We start from the raw sequence: 17081 nt of genomic DNA, 5'->3' as shown, positions 1-17081 counted from the left end.
AGTAAGAGTTCATGCTTCAAGGACATCCAGTTCTGGCACTGAACTCTGAGCTTTCACATTGGATCTATAACTGACTAATTAACGGACCTTATGATGGTGGAAATTATAACCTGGATAGGTTAAATAGCAACTACACATCTGGAGTATTACTCTAGAATGGCACCTCTCTCCTGTATGCGTGAGAGAGGTTTATCCTGACAAAATCACACCTGACAAACAATATTACTTAAAATTACACCTGACAAACAATATTACTTAAAATTACACCTGACAAACAATATTAATTAAAATTACACCTGACAAACAATATTAATTAAAATTACACCTGACAAGCAATATTAATTAAAATTACACCTGACAAACAATATTACTTAAAATTACACCTGACAAACAATATTAATTAAAATTACACCTGAAAAACAATATTAATTAAAATTACACCTGACAAACAATATTAATTAAAATTACACCTGAAAAACAATATTAATTAAAATTACACCTGACAAACAATATTAATTAAAATTGCACAATATTAATTAAAATTACACCTGACAAACAATATTACTTAAAATTACACCTGACAAACAATATTACTTAAAATTACACCTGACAAACAATATTACTTAAAATTAATTCTGACAAACAACATTACTTACGAATGTGATTCTGCTGCAGTATATACAGCACCGGTAGCATTAGTCATAGCACCGGGGACCGCTGAAGTGATTCTATCAAAAACGCTTGACATCGTTGATGTAACATTTTCAATCGTGGCATTCATTGTAACAGGGGTCGCTAAAGTTGTCAAATTCCAGTTACATCCCTCCACGCTGATTGATGCTTGCCAGTTCTTGGGTTTGTAAATGTAGGTCCCAACTCCGATCCATAGCATCGTGACCAGACTTGAAATTAATCCGGCATAGGCACCCTGTTGCCCGATTTCAAAGAGATATTTTAAAACTTAGATCAGTGTTTGAGTTGTGTGATGGTGTATATCTCCTCTGTTATTATTTTCTATGCATAATAAGAACCCAGAACTTAAAAGTATCTTGCAAATGCAGATTTAAATTGCACATTTATGGGGGGGGGGCAGTGTTAAGCTATATTTGGCTTCTACCATATCATCCAAAGATTTCTTTCATGATTTTATCATCATGGATGACGCTGTCCCCGACTCTTATTTGCACTTGAATCCCATCCCACCTCTTGTGAAGATGTCATAAGACCCATTCTAGGCCTTGGACATTCAAAGAAGCAATGGTTTGTATAATTCTGCACGTAGTTTTCACTTCTAAAGTTTCACCTGCATCTAAAATTTGCTCTACGATATGATAATTATAAATTTCTGAATAGAACCGTTTTAGGCTTCATAATGCGACGTCCACTATTACACAGGCGTGGTGTTAGAAGGCAATAAAATAAACGATTTGAATTTCCACTTGTTTTACGTTCGCATCATAAATATGAAAGGTTTGTTTGGTTTAGATTCTCAGCAGACTTAAGATCAACACACACACACACACACACACACACATATAAACTTTTTTAATGAAGTGTCCTAGAACACAGTGAATGGCAGAACTATAAATTTCTCTATCATTGTTGTGCTCTTCCTGATAAAAATGTTCAATAAAGAATTTGCAACCATAATAAAAATAATACCTTACATATAAGGAATAACAAAGAAGAAGTTTGAATCCTCCGCGCAAAGTTACCTTATAATTTGCCCACGGAAAAAGCATTCCCAACGTGAAAAGTCCAAGCATTGGTGCGCCTAGCATTCCAAATAGGGAGAGAGCTGCCTGGATAAAATACACATGAAACAGATATCATGTTTGTTTCTTTGTTTTCAGTGTTGTAGAAAATATTCATACATTGCGTGGTTTCATATTTACTAAGAAACATTAACGAGATTAAAATTGTCTGCGGAATTGTTTGCTTAAAAGAAATGAAATTTGATATATTTTATTCCAGGTTATAAGACATAGTCATAAAACCTGCATTTGTTTCCAATTCCAGTTCCTTTTTTAATTAGATACATTATCAATGCTAAATGATTAAATAATCTCTATAATTTAATTGTAATTTTAATTCCGTTTTTCCTTGCACTTACATATGTTTCGGCCGATATGGAGAACGGGCCAAATTCCAACTGCATAACCTAGCTGATTATATGCGAATAAATCAATAAGTATGTGTGTGATATGGATTTCTAACGCAGTTTTTAAAAAATTTCAGTTATATGGCTACGATGTCTGCAGTGTGGCAGTTAACAGTGATGTCTAGCACTGGGGTAACATGACGCAGACATGTAGTCTGTACATAGGTCATTTTGCAAATATAGTATTAGTATTACAAAATGCACACCAAATACTTTTACCTACAATGAGTTGGGTAGAATGTCAATGCAAGTAGTAAGATATGTAAGAATTATTATGTACTGTTCAAATTACTAAAGATAACTGATGATAGATTCACAAAACAAGGCAATAACCTACAACTGATATCGGCGAACACTGTGACTGTTGGATGAATAAAGTTAAGAATCTACTATTTTCATATGGAATGGGAGAAGTTTGGATTAATCAAGGGGTGTTTGAGGAGAAACTCTTTCTTATTAAATTTAAACAACGTTGCAAAGATATTTTTAAACTGAAAGAAGAGTTCAATTTTATGGATAGATTATGATTTCTTAATAAGATCAGAAACAATCTGAAGTGTCAATACTATAATGATTATTTGATCTCTTCGTACAGTTTTAGAGTGCTGTGCGTGTTCAGAAATGGAAAGTTTCCCTCAATGGCAAATATAGGTAAGTATAAAATAAGATGAGTTTCACTGTCTTGTTAAATGTCCCATGTATGATAATTTGAGAAAGGCGTGTGTTCTTCCTACGTTCATTGTAATGGAAATAACATCAAGGTTTATAGATTTATTAAGAAAATCAATAATAATTATTAATATCCTACATAATTTTGTTGTTTATCTATCTAGCATATTCTCTAGGAGTGAGAGAATAGGTGTGTTTATCCTAGAATTGAAATGTATTGTGGTTGTAACATATTTTTAATACATGCGTGTAGTTAGGACCAATGGCCTATGTTACAAATAAATATTATTATTATTATTATTATCGAGCAATGTTCACCAGTACGCCTTTTCAAGTTCCAGCCAGCGTGTGAAAAGTAAACTCTAGTGTCAACAATTAAATAAGTCCATCTTGGAGCAAGAGAGACATTCACGAATCGGAGGTTTCAATGCGGGTAACCTTTCTGTATATCTTCATAAAATCAAACATCTAGGCTTTATGTTCTATTCACTTTATACTTCTATTTTGTTTGTTTCTTCATGCTGCGATTTGTTTTTGATTGGTTGTGTGTTTGTGTGCTTGTTTGCTTTAAGATAAGGAAAGAAGAAAAGAAAGGACGAATGAACCTGAAGAATTCCTCCAAGAAGAGATGCAACATACGTCAGGGCAAGGCATATCAAGCCGTATACCAGAGCTGCAAGAAGGAAAGAACTGACTTAATTGACTGTAAATCTTAGTAAAAGATTTGCTGAAAAAATAAAAGCGTCAATAATATTAGGCATTATATCGTTTAAACACACTTACTCAAAGCACGCGCGCGTCATCATCATCATTGGCGACTAAGTCTCGAAAGACCATGCGAATAGCGCCCTTGGGGTGTTGTCTGTTTCTGTTGGCATCGTCTGCTGTGGCTGTGCAGGCCTATACGTGAGTGACAGTCCCTATTGCAGTTGGTGCAGACATACTGGGAAGTCTGTGTTACTGTGGTTGCTGCCGCGTTCTTCTTTCTCTTACGTTTCTCTGCCGCCAACTGGCCTCTCCTCGCATCAGCGACTGATATGCCATTGTTTACCGTCAGTCTCCAGATGTCTCGGTCCTCGGCCAGCTCTTCCCAGCCATCGGGTGAAACGTTGCATGCCTTTATGTCCCTCTTGCATACATCCTTGAAACGGAGTGAGGGGCGTTCGACTCTTCTCATGCCAGTGGCCAGCTGTCCATATAGGATATCCTTTGGCAGCCTTCCATCCTCCATGCGTCGGACGTGTCCCAGCCATCGAAGGCGGCGTTTGCTCAGCATGGAGTACATGCTGGGGGTACACATATTATACAAAGGATTATTGTACGTATTTTTGTAGTTGTCTGCAACTGTTCGTGCAGATGTGGGCCATGGAGTTCTGTGTTAACTTGATAATGTTCATTTAGAGATGCATTAAACTTCAACTATTCCATCTATCAAAAGTTAACTGATGTAAAATGTAACTGCTACCATTGATGAGAAGTTTTACGATTGTCCTGTTTCATTCAAAACATGAGACTTATGTCACAGCATCATATCTTGAAGTGATGGCGGTATATTTCATCAACGAGATTTTATTTATAGCGATTATCGACTTTGATACAGTTCTAAAATTTGAAGGATAACTATCACTGTCATTTACCGTTTCAAAAAGAATAATTTGTATAATTAACATTTCTAAATTTGACATTTTCATTACACTTCAGCACATTATATCTTCTTTCATCATACGAAAGCAGATCCATCAAAAACTGTTGGATAAAACAAAAGTGGCGGATAAAAACACGTTTAACCGTAACAATATTCAATAAAGATTTTCATAATTGAATCGTTGCATTACAGGTGGGGTCAAATAAACGAAGGTCGGATAGAATATATATAATTGCATACTGGATACAACAGATAAAAAGTATTGTTGTCAAGTAATGTCGTGACAGTCCCATTCTGCAGTTACGCACAAAGTGAACATGTATACTGAGACGTTTAAGTAATGAAATGAGTTAAAAGACAGGTCGAGACAAGATAAGGAGAAAAATTGTATGTCTTCGTGTCATGCTCTGAATAGTAAATAAGAACATTTTTCTTTGACATGTATTATAATTAGCCTATTTTATAGACGGTCTCGCCAATGTTTTGGACAAGGTCAGTACAATTAGGTTTCAAGAGATATATTAAAATTTTGATTAAACATAGAAGACTGATCATTTGTTTGTACATGCTGCGTTTGCTTGTCCGTAAATATGTATTGCATTTTATGTTTTGTTTTAAAGTTTTAAAAAAATCAATAAAGAGGAGAAAATTGTTCTACTAAAAGAAACAAATACGAATTTTAAAAAAAACACCGAGATAAAGAGTGGGGTTTATTGGATGATAAAGTTGTGGTCTATGTTAGCTGATACATTACCCATGATTTTGGTGAAATTTGTTGCTCTTTTCTCTGACAGACTTGATGATATGTAAGGTTTTACAAAATCTTGCAGGGTCACAGTGGCAAGAGAATTTAAACCTGAAGAAATAGTGCTGAAATAAAAGTTGAGAATTGTCTAAATTTGTTATACAATGATCAAACTGTGTTATATTTATCAAACTTCTGTATTATATGATCTTCCATTTTGCAAGATTGCAATAAATATCATTCAACACAGGAAACATCGAATACCTTCGAAACTATGCATCAAGGACAAAAATACCTAATTTTACTGAATATGTTTCTTAAATGGACTTCTTTATTTTACATAAATGTTAAATATTTCTTTCAAAATAAATGTACCATAATAGGTTCGTATATACTAATGAATGCCTGCTTCTAGTACTTGAATGGATTTAAATAAGGGGAAAACTAAACCTAACAGTATGCTCTACAACAATGATGCTGTTTTAAAATTATTTGCAAGAGAAATTCTCCCTTTGGCCCCAGTTTAATTTCGTATATTTATCCGTGATCCTTTTCACTTCCTTAGGAGATCGTATTTTCGTGCATCGTTATTGTTAGCCTGAAATTTTGCATACTGTGTGAGCACAGAAGTAGGCCGAGATTCATCTGCAGCTGATTTTTATGATGCACAACAAGATGGATGATTGGTCACGTGGAAAAGCTATGTTGTTTATCGAAGTGTGTGCCTTTTTACCAGTTTCAGTTGTCAGACTAGTTTCTTTCAATACTGATTTTTGTGCCTAGGTGCATAACAATGGAACGAAAACTAATAACCTCTATCAACATCAAGTATGTATAATTTTATATATTGTTGCGTGTCCTATGTTACACCAGCTCAAGGTGAATAAATCGTTACACCTTGTCATGTATATGGTAGACTGATTTACTGTACAACAATCTTACCAACTGTTTATGGTAGGATAGCAAGGAAAAAAATTAACATTCACATAAAATAAGTAGCCTGAGAACTCACCTTAATGTACCACTGAAAATACATGCTACAAACAATCCGGGGACGCCGGGTACGTGACTCAACACATCCATCACAAACAGAGGGTAAAGCTAAATAATAAAAAATGAAAATAGATTCTTTTAAATATTATGAGAAAGGCTATAATGGTTCATGAAATAAAAACATGTTTATAGTGATGACCGTAGTTGATATGAAAGGCTAAAACTATATTCCTGTGATAGACTGGTCCTTGCCATTATTTTGACACATGTGCGGTAGCTATACAGTGTCAGGGAACCAGGTTAAAGCTGAAAATGCTTGTATATGATTTTGAAAGCCCTGTCTATCATTTATCACTCAGTCAAACAATAACCTTGCTATGAGGCGCCATAGCGGAAAAAAACTGATCCAATGAGAAAGTTGCAGTTGAAATTTCGGTGTCGTATGTCGAGAAATCCAATATCAAGTGTTGAATCAAATTGCGTGTCCTAAAAGTTCTATTTTCTAGATCGAGATGTTAGATTTTATATGTTGAATTATACGGTGGTGGTTTAAAGTTCAATTTCCTATGTCGACGTTTTACAATGTATATTTTGAATTACACGGCGGTGGTTGAAATTTCAATATCATATGTCGAGAATCACTAATTCACACCTTGTATGTAACTGTTTGTGATGACAGTTCCATTCATATGGCGAGTATTTATTTTTCATCTGTTGAATTTCACAGTAACAAGAAGCAGCCTTCTTCTTTAAAAATAACGCGGTCCGTTCACTAGAGCGACTTTAGCGAAGAAATACATAGTAATTCTCGACCTGTGAATAGTAACTTTCAAACTGTAAATGCATAAAATGTAATGGTGCCTCATAATTGAATACACGAATAATGTATCTTAATACTCGACATTATTTTGAATTGTTAAAGTGGACATTGTGCAATGTTACTTTTAACACCAACACGTCATTTCACCATATAAAAAATGACAATTCTGACAAGCACAATAAAATGTCCAATCACCGCTGTGTAATTCAACAGATATAGTCTAAAATCTCAACATACGAAATGGAACTTTCAGCACAATCAATGTGAATCAACATGATAAATTGAAACTCTCGACATATGACATTAAAATGTCTACAACCACCGTGTAATTCAGAAAATACCATCATAAAATTCGACATTGGACATAGAATTTTCAAGCAGCGCTGCGTAACTCAACAGATGAAATTTAAATACTCAACATATGAAATGGAACTTTCAAAATAAACTCTTTGAACCAATACGTAAATTAGGAATTTTCGACGTATGCCATTAACATTTCAACCACCGCCGTGTAATTCAAACGACACAATCCGAAACCTCGACATAGAAAATATAACTTTCAACCACTACTGTTTAATTAAATATATGCAATCTAAAATCTAGCCAGGAAAATAGAATTTTAAGGACAAGTATTTTTGATACAACACGTGAAATTGGAATTCTGGACATATGACATTCAAATGTCAACGGCAACGTTCTGATTGGACCAGCTTTTGTCCACTACAGTGCCTCATACCTTGCCGCAGTCTCGTCACATATTGGTTTTTCAACAAGAGTCAAACTATAACATGCCGCCTTTCGACTGAGAATCAAACTTAATGCAGCTGATATTGGATTAAAAAAAACTTTTGCTATTTTTCAAACGTTTGTGTGAGTAAGCGAGAGGAACTTTAATCCCAGGGTTCATATTCTTTCCTGTGTGACGGCCTCGGGTGATCTAGTGGTCTAAAGCGCTCGCGCGCACAGAACACTCGCAAATCTCACCTCTGTCTGTTTGAGTTCGAGTCTCTCAGCTCAGCTCAGCCACCATGGACATGTGAGAAAGCTTGCGAGTAGCTTCCTGCGGGTAGGTGTATCTTTCTGGGGCCGCCTGGGTTCTCATTCCAACAAATAAGCTGACCGCCATGTATAACATATCATTTGGTCAAAAATGGCGTTAAACCCCACCTAACTTTGCCGTATGCTCCGAGAAAGATTTGTACATAGTGATTGTTATTCCTAATTATCAATTACAATATTAAAGAATAAATTCTTTAAGAATTCGTGACCTACAAGCGAAGAGACTTATAAGGACGGATAACTTATATACAATCGTCAAAAACAATGCCCTGAATGGAATACTACATTCTCATTGGCCAACTGAACATAAAAAGTTATAAATAAATACAGGACGTCATTTTCCTTTAACCAATGAGAGCACAGTATTCCATTTAGCGCTTTTTTCTTGCAGATTAAACGGGCGCGAGCAGGTACATGTCGAGCGGTACCTTGGGAAAATGATTTGGCATTACTTAAAGGTATAATATTAAGTCAAACTTTTGATAGGGGTACACAGTCGAATGCCTGAGCTAAACATCGGTAACAAATTTATTACGCTACGCGAAATGTGGCTTGAAATAACAGCGTTTATTCTTAAAAGGGTCGCGCGAGAAAGGAGAGAAGTATCCTCCCTTGTAATTATTATATAGTACATGTATGATAGGTCAATTTTAAGCAGCGATACGAGCCCCTGTGCAATATACATCATATATTCGTACGCGTCAATACCAACCCGATCAGGCAAAAATGAATCCGTTCATCCATTTTCAAAGCTGCTACTGAAAACTCATTTTAAAGTAACGTTATTATGCATAATTTAGCAAATAAAATATGCTTAAACCAAAAATGTTCTACTTGCTCGGAACAAACTATGAATCGTGTTCGACAAACTGCTTATTATGCCGTCTATCCTGCATATGATGTGTGTGTGTGTGTGTGTGTGTGTGTGTGTGTGTGTGATTTAGATTTTTAACATAGCTTTAACAATTTTTCAGTCATATCGCTACTATGTCTGCGGTGTGACAGTTTATAGTGGTGTCTAGCACTGGGGCATCATGCCGCAGACATATAGCATGATGTCCCACCCAGTCACATTATCCTGACACCAAGCCGACCAGTCCTAACACTAACCTCTTAGTGCTGAGCGCCAAGCGAGGCAGCTGCTAGTACCATTTTTGTAAGCCGGGGTTCGAACCCGCGACCTCCCGCATCCGAGGCGGACGCTCTAACCACTAGGCCACCGGACCTGTCCCTGCATATAATAAGGAAGGAACAAAAATGTAAAGCTCTTAAAACATTATACATTATGAAAAGCAATATACTTACAGAAGTTGCAGCTAACTATTACGAATACTAAAAATAATTTAACAACAACAGTGTAAGAGTTTATTTGCTCCGTGATGATTTATCAGTATTGAATGCTTTATATGATACATACCTGGTCTGAAGCCATCACCAATTTAAATGAAATCGGGTCACAGGTACTGTAGAAAGCGTACATGACGATGCCTACGAGGCAAGACAGAAACAGAATGACACAGAGGCCAGGGAAATTCAACCATAACGCTCTGAAAAAGAGACGATTCTTTATTGCAAGGGGACTTTGTACCGAAACAAAGCACGTCCAGCACAACCTCAAGCTATTCCAAATCCGAACGCAGAATGGAGTAGAATGGAATTAAAATAAGCAGAAAGTATTTTTAAAAAGCTTTAATTTTGAAGTTAGTCTAGATACGGGCATAGTTCGCTCTTTCACTCAAAATTTTAATGTCGGGGAGTGCGTGAATTGTCAATCGGAGATTTCCTGTAAATATAGATTTTCTGTAAATATCCGAGTTTGTCCTCAGTTCCTATTAAATTACAATATACCCATTATATTAAAGTGTCCTCAGTTCCTATTTAATTACAACACATGTAAAATATTAAAGTGTCAACAGTTCATATTAAATCCCAGCACATACATTATAATAAAGTGTCCTCAGTTCCTACTAAATTACAATGCATGCATTATATTAAAGGGTTTGAATCTATTATTCTGAGCTGAGACGGATACGCGGAATCTGTGTTTAAAAATATGTCATATCTGATTGCAAACTCCTGGCCTTTTCAAAGAATGTATATGTGAGAAGGAGATGTCTTAATACTTTTCTATTGCAATAGGTGAAATAATAGTTATTCTTTATTTATCAATTAAAGAGTCCCTTAGATATTTATATGTTGGAAAAAATGCATTCATGTGGCGAGTAGTAAACAGAAAACAGTTTCCACCCTTGGAACAATATTAATACTGTCGAATTGTATTTGACATTTTTATTTACGCTTCATGCAAATATAATGTCAGAAACCAGACATATTTTAAATTCTTTCTCCAATAATAGATCTTAAAGCCTCAAAAACATGTCACGCTCATGCATGATAATTTGATGAGTTACGCGGATCCTTTTTCCTGAAGTGCCTAGCAGTCCAAAAGCGTAGATGCTTACATCTGTGCATCCCTCAGATTGCCACACGTCAGCGTCCTCTGCACTTGAGCCTGGTTGGTGCCATACACAGAGACCCAGAGAAAAATGCCACCTATCACTAGAGCCCATGCGCTATGCCGCACACTCGGATCGAAACTGAAACTGAAATCGAACACCACTTGTAAGAAATGCTGAATAATTACCGATAAGATGTGCTATTCCAAAACTCTGTATGCTCCTTGTTCTAGAAGAGCGCTTACACCAACAGCTTTCCATGGACAGTTGGTTGTTCCTCGACCAGATAAATTGGATGCAATGAATAGCCAAATATGTTCAAACAATGGTACATAATCACATAATAAATTCAGATAAGGCAGATTATTGCCGTAACTAGCTTTAACACTGAGTCGTAAATAAAGCAACATTCCTTTCTTTTATCCACCATATTATCCATCCATATTCTCTACTTGTATCCATCTATACTCATCACTTATGAACATGTATCAATAGGAAAAATAAAGATATAAAAAATGTGTATGCGTAAAGATAGTAGTATCAGTATGGACAACATAGAGATATTATGTGCATTAACAAATAGAGTAATATAAATACTGACAAGAGCAAATGCCTTATTTTTATGCAATAGATAAAGGTAATCAAAGTTTCTATTCGTTATTTATACCTTATTCTAATGTCGTACGTATGTAGTGTTTGTTCATTTATATGTAAACAATGTATGCTTCATCTATGCTGTGTTGAGGCTCAACTAAGTGTATCATTTATTGTGACGGCGTTATTATAAATAATTTTTAGTCTCTGTTCTTTAATGTAGTGTATAGGTTTTGTTTGTTTCTAAAAATTATATCGGGGAACTGAATTAAATTATGTATTATTCATTCCATACAATTACAGAAAAGCAGTGTTAACAATTATGTATTATTGTATTAATAACTGAGGAAGATGATTGATTTTTATTATCAAAACTTGAGAGGAGCAAACTGGAAAAGAGCTTCCACTCATCCATACGGCTCTTCCATGAAGAAGACAATAAACAATGAACATAACATTACATCGGAATTGCAAATTTCAAATTAGCCTGTGGAAGAATCAGAAGAACTGATTACATAAAGACTGGTGTACTTAACTGCAATTAACCTAGATATGCCGTCGCATGATGCTCATTCACATCGAGGCTAAGCTGTTTGCCTGAAATTACAAGTGGAACGAACAACTTAGACTCAGATCTGACGATGCATTACAGCGCAGACAAAGACCTGACGACGCATTACAGCGCAGACAAAGACCTGACGGTGCATTTCAATGTTGATCAGATTGATAGCGCATTAAAGCGCACAGCAGCTTTGACGGTGCATTAGTGTATACCAAGACTTAACAGCGCATTGTAGCATAGACCTAGATCTTACGACGCAGAATGCATCAGAACCTACTTACTCATCGAAGTAGACCCTCTCATTATTGGCGGCAATTTCCCAGGCTTTAGAGAAGCCCCCCATCTCAATGGATCCCTGTATGAGGGTGGCCATGAGACCCGCTACCATCATCATTGCCTGGAATGTGTCTGTCCACAGCACAGCCTTCATCCCGCCCTGAGTATATATATATATATATATATATATATATATATATATATATATATATATATATATATATATATATATATATATATATATCCGTCTGCAATAAACGCACAAAATCCAACCATACCTATTTTAGGCTATTTATATTTATAAGGTGGATTTTAAATGCTCAAGTAAAATGACCTTTAAATGAATAAAAACTAAAATATCCTCACTATGGCGTTTGTCACATTCATCCGAAAATATATGGAATAAATAGCTTTGGCGTTAAACGTCTTAGATCAGTTTTAAAAATGAAATATTTCATGGTTTGTAATAAAATGATTGTCACGTCAAACAATGTATATAGATGACACGTAATATAATGCGCCATGTATTACGTTCATGCATTTTACACATTCATGCATCTACCTTTCAATAAAAGCAAATATAAATAACGTTTACCACAGCAGTGTAAATGGTACATAAGACCCCAACAGAGACAACAGCTCCCCATAATGAAAAACCGGTAACTGAAAAGAAAATTTTAAAACGTCATTGACATACTCATACTCAAGAAGTGGAGAGACATGCATTTGTTCAAGATTTAGTTTCTGAATTTGTATTTGTCGCCAGATATTGTTAAAAGAATGGTAATAAATTTAAAGAAGTAATGATATAAAGGCGTAATTCAGTTGTTAGAATGTGTAATAATAATAAAATATGTTGCTTGGTTGTTATGAAAATAAACGCAAATGTGCACGCCTTTTAGCCTTATGTTTGTTTCTTGATACAAGTGAAAGAATATGTGCACATGTATGTAGGTAACAAAATTACATTAAGAGTTTCATGCAACATATATTTAAAAAAGCTGATAAAAACTGATTATACAGAGAGGTGGGTTGAAACAATTCCGGAAATGGGACTTAATAATGACACACATATTTTCGTTTCTCTTTGAGTCAAACCTTACAAATACGGATGCAAGAAAGAAAGATAGAAGATAAAGAAATAAAAGAGGGAAGGAAGGAATACATGATAATTTGGCTATAATTTCATTTCATGTGAACTAGCAGCCTCAACCAGCGCCGTTCCCATATTTCATCTTGATAGTACTTCAAAGTGAAATCTTTAAACTAACTCGATGAAAATACTTTTAGAATGATATTTACTAAGTTATTATGCTGATGAAATCTGCACTTTAGATTGAGGCTAGGAGTGTCATATGGCCGGAGAATATCAGTTCTGAAAGTATGAATTTTAAGCTTACCAGCATTTAGAGCCAGAGATGGGCCGTACAAAACAATGGACATATAAACCATCTGCAAAAAAGCCCCAAACGGCAAATTATTCATATCATAGCAGATTCAAGGAATGAAATATGCGCGTCATGTAACACTCGTAAGTTTTCAGATGAACATATAAAAACGAGTCAAAATAAATTAATCTGTACAGTTATTGTTAGAAGTAAATCAATTACGTTTCACGTCAGACGATCTTTAAGTCATGGACTTGCTAGTTGATCGAAAGTCTATGAGCGAATGTGACATAGTAATTGCCGTGCCAGATACCATATGAAAGAATGCCACATATATTACTTTTCATGCACCGGAGTTGCTATAAACTATATGAATTAATGCGAGAGACATTACTTCCAAGCCATGCATTTGCCGTATCATCTAGAAATTATTCATTCCTGCTATACCTTAGGCATAATCAGTATTACTGTTGTGTTCAGTATTTCAATTGGGTGGAATGTATTCATTCAAATTATTTATTCGATGGAAATACAAAGTGCTTTTAAATAATGTTCTGGGACACAAATATTAATTTGGAATTATAGTGAATGCAGACAATGACATCTTGGATTATATTATTGTGTTTAACTGGAAGACTGTGAGTACATCTTCACACTTCAGGCTACTGGTACATCAGAACATTCAAGACTACATGCTCATCGACACCTTCATCGCTGAGTTTTATTTCGAATATCACTGGAATGGAGGTAGAACTTTGTTCATTGTTGCTGGTTATTAATCTTTTCGGGCTATTTAGGATTTAATTCGCAATATTGTAAGTTTGTTGTTTTTATTTTAATTTTTACTTTGTACTCTAGGGAAATACATTAAGTTGAATGTTAGAAAACGTTTTGGTCTTCGCTCCTTTATATTAATTAGTTTAAGACCATAGAGTAGTAATAATAGTTTCAAGGTACAGTTGCATTACATTTGAGCCATTGGCGAGAAACTGAATGAATGAATATGACAGACAATAATTTCAAATCAGGTATACATTATCTTCAAACAATGGACTTGCTAGAAACAAAATAATTGAGTATGACAGACAATTTTTTCAAATCATGAATATATAACAATGGACTTGCTAGAAACAAGACTGACGAATCTTGTGATAGACATTGCCATGGATACATTATTTGGCTATGAACTTCTTAGAAACTAGACGAATGGCAGAACATACTTTCAAGCATAGATACTTAACTTTCAAACCACATTTTTTCGAAAAGCTAGATAAATGAATATGGCAATTAATACCTTCAAGACAATGGCTTTCTAGAAATTACATTAAGGAAAGTTAATGATATTATATGTAAGCAATAGACTTGCCAGAAATTATGTTAATGAACGTGAGATACATTATTTTTAAGCCATGGGCTTACTAGAGACTGGATTAATGAAATATGTGATACATTACACTCAAGCCATGGACTTATTCGAAACTGGATGAATGAATATTAGATACATTACTTTCAAGTAATGTACTTACCAGACCTAGATGAATGAATGTGACATACATTACTTTCATGCCAGGGACTTACTAGAGACTAGATGAATGAATGTGAGATACATTACTTTCAAGTAATGTACTTATCAGAAACTAGATGAATGAATGTGACATACATTACTTTCATGCAATGGACTTACTAGAAACTAGATGAATGAATGTGAGCTACATTACTTTTAGGCCATGGACTTACTAGAAACTGGATGAATGAATCTGAGATACATTACTTTGAAGTCATGATTACTAGAAACTGGATGAATGAATGTGAGATACCTTACTTTCAAGCCATGAACTTTCTAGAAACTGGATGAATGAATCTGAGATACATTACTTTGAAGCCATGATTACTAGAAACCGGATGAATGAATGTGAGATACATTACTTTCAAGCCATGGACTTACTAGAGACTAGGTTAATGAAATATGAGATACATTACTTTCAAGCCATGAACTTTCTAGAAACTGGATGAATGAATCTGAGATACATTACTTTAAAGCCATGATTACTAGAAACTGGATGAATGAATGTGAGATACATTACTTTCAAGCCATGGACTTACTAGAGACTAGATTAATGAAATATGAGATACATTACTTTCAAGCCATGGACTTTCTAGAAACTAGATGAATGAATGTTGAGATCGATTACTTTCAAGCCATGGACTTACTAGAGACTTTGTGAATGAAATATGAGATACATTACTTTCAAGCCATGGACTTACTAGAATCTTGATGAATGACTGTGAGATACATTACTTTTAAACCATTACTTTCAAACCATGGACTTCCTAGAGACATGATGAATGAAATATAAGATACATTACTTTCAAGCCATGTACTTACTAGAAACTAAATGAATGAACGTGAGATATGTTATTTTCAAGTCATGGACTTACTATAAACTGGATGAATGAATTTGAGATAAATTATTTTCAAGCCATGGACTTACTAGACGCTGGATGAATGAATGTGAGATACTTTTTACTTTCAAGTCATGGACTTACTATAAACTGGATAAAGGAATTTAAGATACATTACTGTCATGCTGTGGACTTTCTAGAAACTGGATGAATGAATCAGACATACATTACATTCAAGCCATAGACTTGCTATAACCTGGACAAATGAATGTGACATACATTACTTTCAGCCATGAACGTATTACAAACTAGATAAATGAATGTGACATACATTACTTTCAAGCCATGGACTTATTACAAACTAGATGAATGAATGTGACATACATTACTTTCAGCCATGAACGTATTACAAACTAGATGAATGAATGTGACATACATTACTTTCAAGCCATGGACTTATTACAAACTAGATGAATGAATGTGACATACATTACTTTCGAGCCATGGACTTATTACAAACTAGATGAATGAACATGACATACATTACTTTCAAGCCACGGAAACTAGCTTGAATAAAGTGACAAACATCATGTGCAAAGTTGGTTTAAATTTGTTTACAAGTAAAATAAAACGTCAGCGCTTTACATCAGATATTTTTTAGAGCAGTTCATGTGCTAACATGAACGGTGTTAAAGACACGGTTTTCTATTTGCAGTTCAATCAAATTTAGTCCTGAAATCTACGATGATGATATTTGCAGATTTTGACAAATACGTGACAAACAATGCATCATGAATGCAGCTTCTTAAAAATAAGGTCACTAAACCTGAACATACAGGCCTGGATGTCATCTATTGGCAGAAATTCATCTCTTGCTAGAATCCAGTAATTTCATTAGATAAAATCCAAGTCTGCCCCAGTTTTGACCAATTAAACGGTTGAAGTCTTTATGTTGGTGAAATATATCTCATTATTAGACAGTATGTATAACCTGGTGAACTCAAATGAAGGTGAAATTTGGATAAGGCAGTATTGTTGACGCTTGGGGATGCACGTAAATGCGCACGTATTTAAACGTATGCGTGTATAAGATGAACAGCTATTTACCTATCATATTAACATACGTTTCCTAAGGTATGGTGAAATAAAGTAATACAAGATAAAAGGTGCCTTTCAGACAGTTTCTGAAATGTATTCCAATTTTAGTAAATAAATGAATTAACATTGATATTAACTCACCATCTGTGTGCAGAAAATACATGTCCCTAACAGCCGTACACCCTTACTGAATCGCTTCTCCAGATACTGTA

The 17081-nt window shown here is 34.9% G+C and overlaps 1 protein-coding gene across 2 annotated transcripts in view; it reads right to left on the bottom strand.

The window, feature by feature from the left end:
• Positions 1-17081, bottom strand: part of LOC149802945 (sodium-coupled monocarboxylate transporter 1-like) — a 46221-nt gene that overhangs the window by 8396 nt on the left and 20744 nt on the right. The window contains exons 2-12 of one of the 2 annotated variants that reach the window (XM_089952460.1): positions 17011-17076; positions 13381-13432; positions 12576-12643; positions 11986-12140; positions 10555-10695; positions 9510-9639; positions 6233-6321; positions 5230-5345; positions 3436-3503; positions 1716-1802; positions 657-928 (exon numbers count right to left, since the gene is read on the bottom strand). In XM_089952460.1, coding sequence (XP_089808586.1) covers positions 657-928; positions 1716-1802; positions 3436-3503; positions 5230-5345; positions 6233-6321; positions 9510-9639; positions 10555-10695; positions 11986-12140; positions 12576-12643; positions 13381-13432; positions 17011-17076 — 1244 coding nt within the window. Of the gene's footprint in view, positions 1-656; positions 929-1715; positions 1803-3435; positions 3504-5229; positions 5346-6232; positions 6322-9509; positions 9640-10554; positions 10696-11985; positions 12141-12575; positions 12644-13380; positions 13433-16607; positions 16742-17010; positions 17077-17081 lie in introns of those variants that run through there. The other variant, XM_089952461.1, reaches the window with a different exon arrangement.

This window comes from Sinohyriopsis cumingii, chromosome 3 (assembly GCF_028554795.1).
Source record: "Sinohyriopsis cumingii isolate HCF-2022 chromosome 3, ASM2855479v2, whole genome shotgun sequence".
In the NCBI taxonomy this organism is placed as follows: domain Eukaryota; kingdom Metazoa; phylum Mollusca; class Bivalvia; order Unionida; family Unionidae; genus Sinohyriopsis; species Sinohyriopsis cumingii.
Note: the sequence above shows the minus strand (reverse complement) of the source record. Positions and strands in the feature narration are given on the sequence as shown.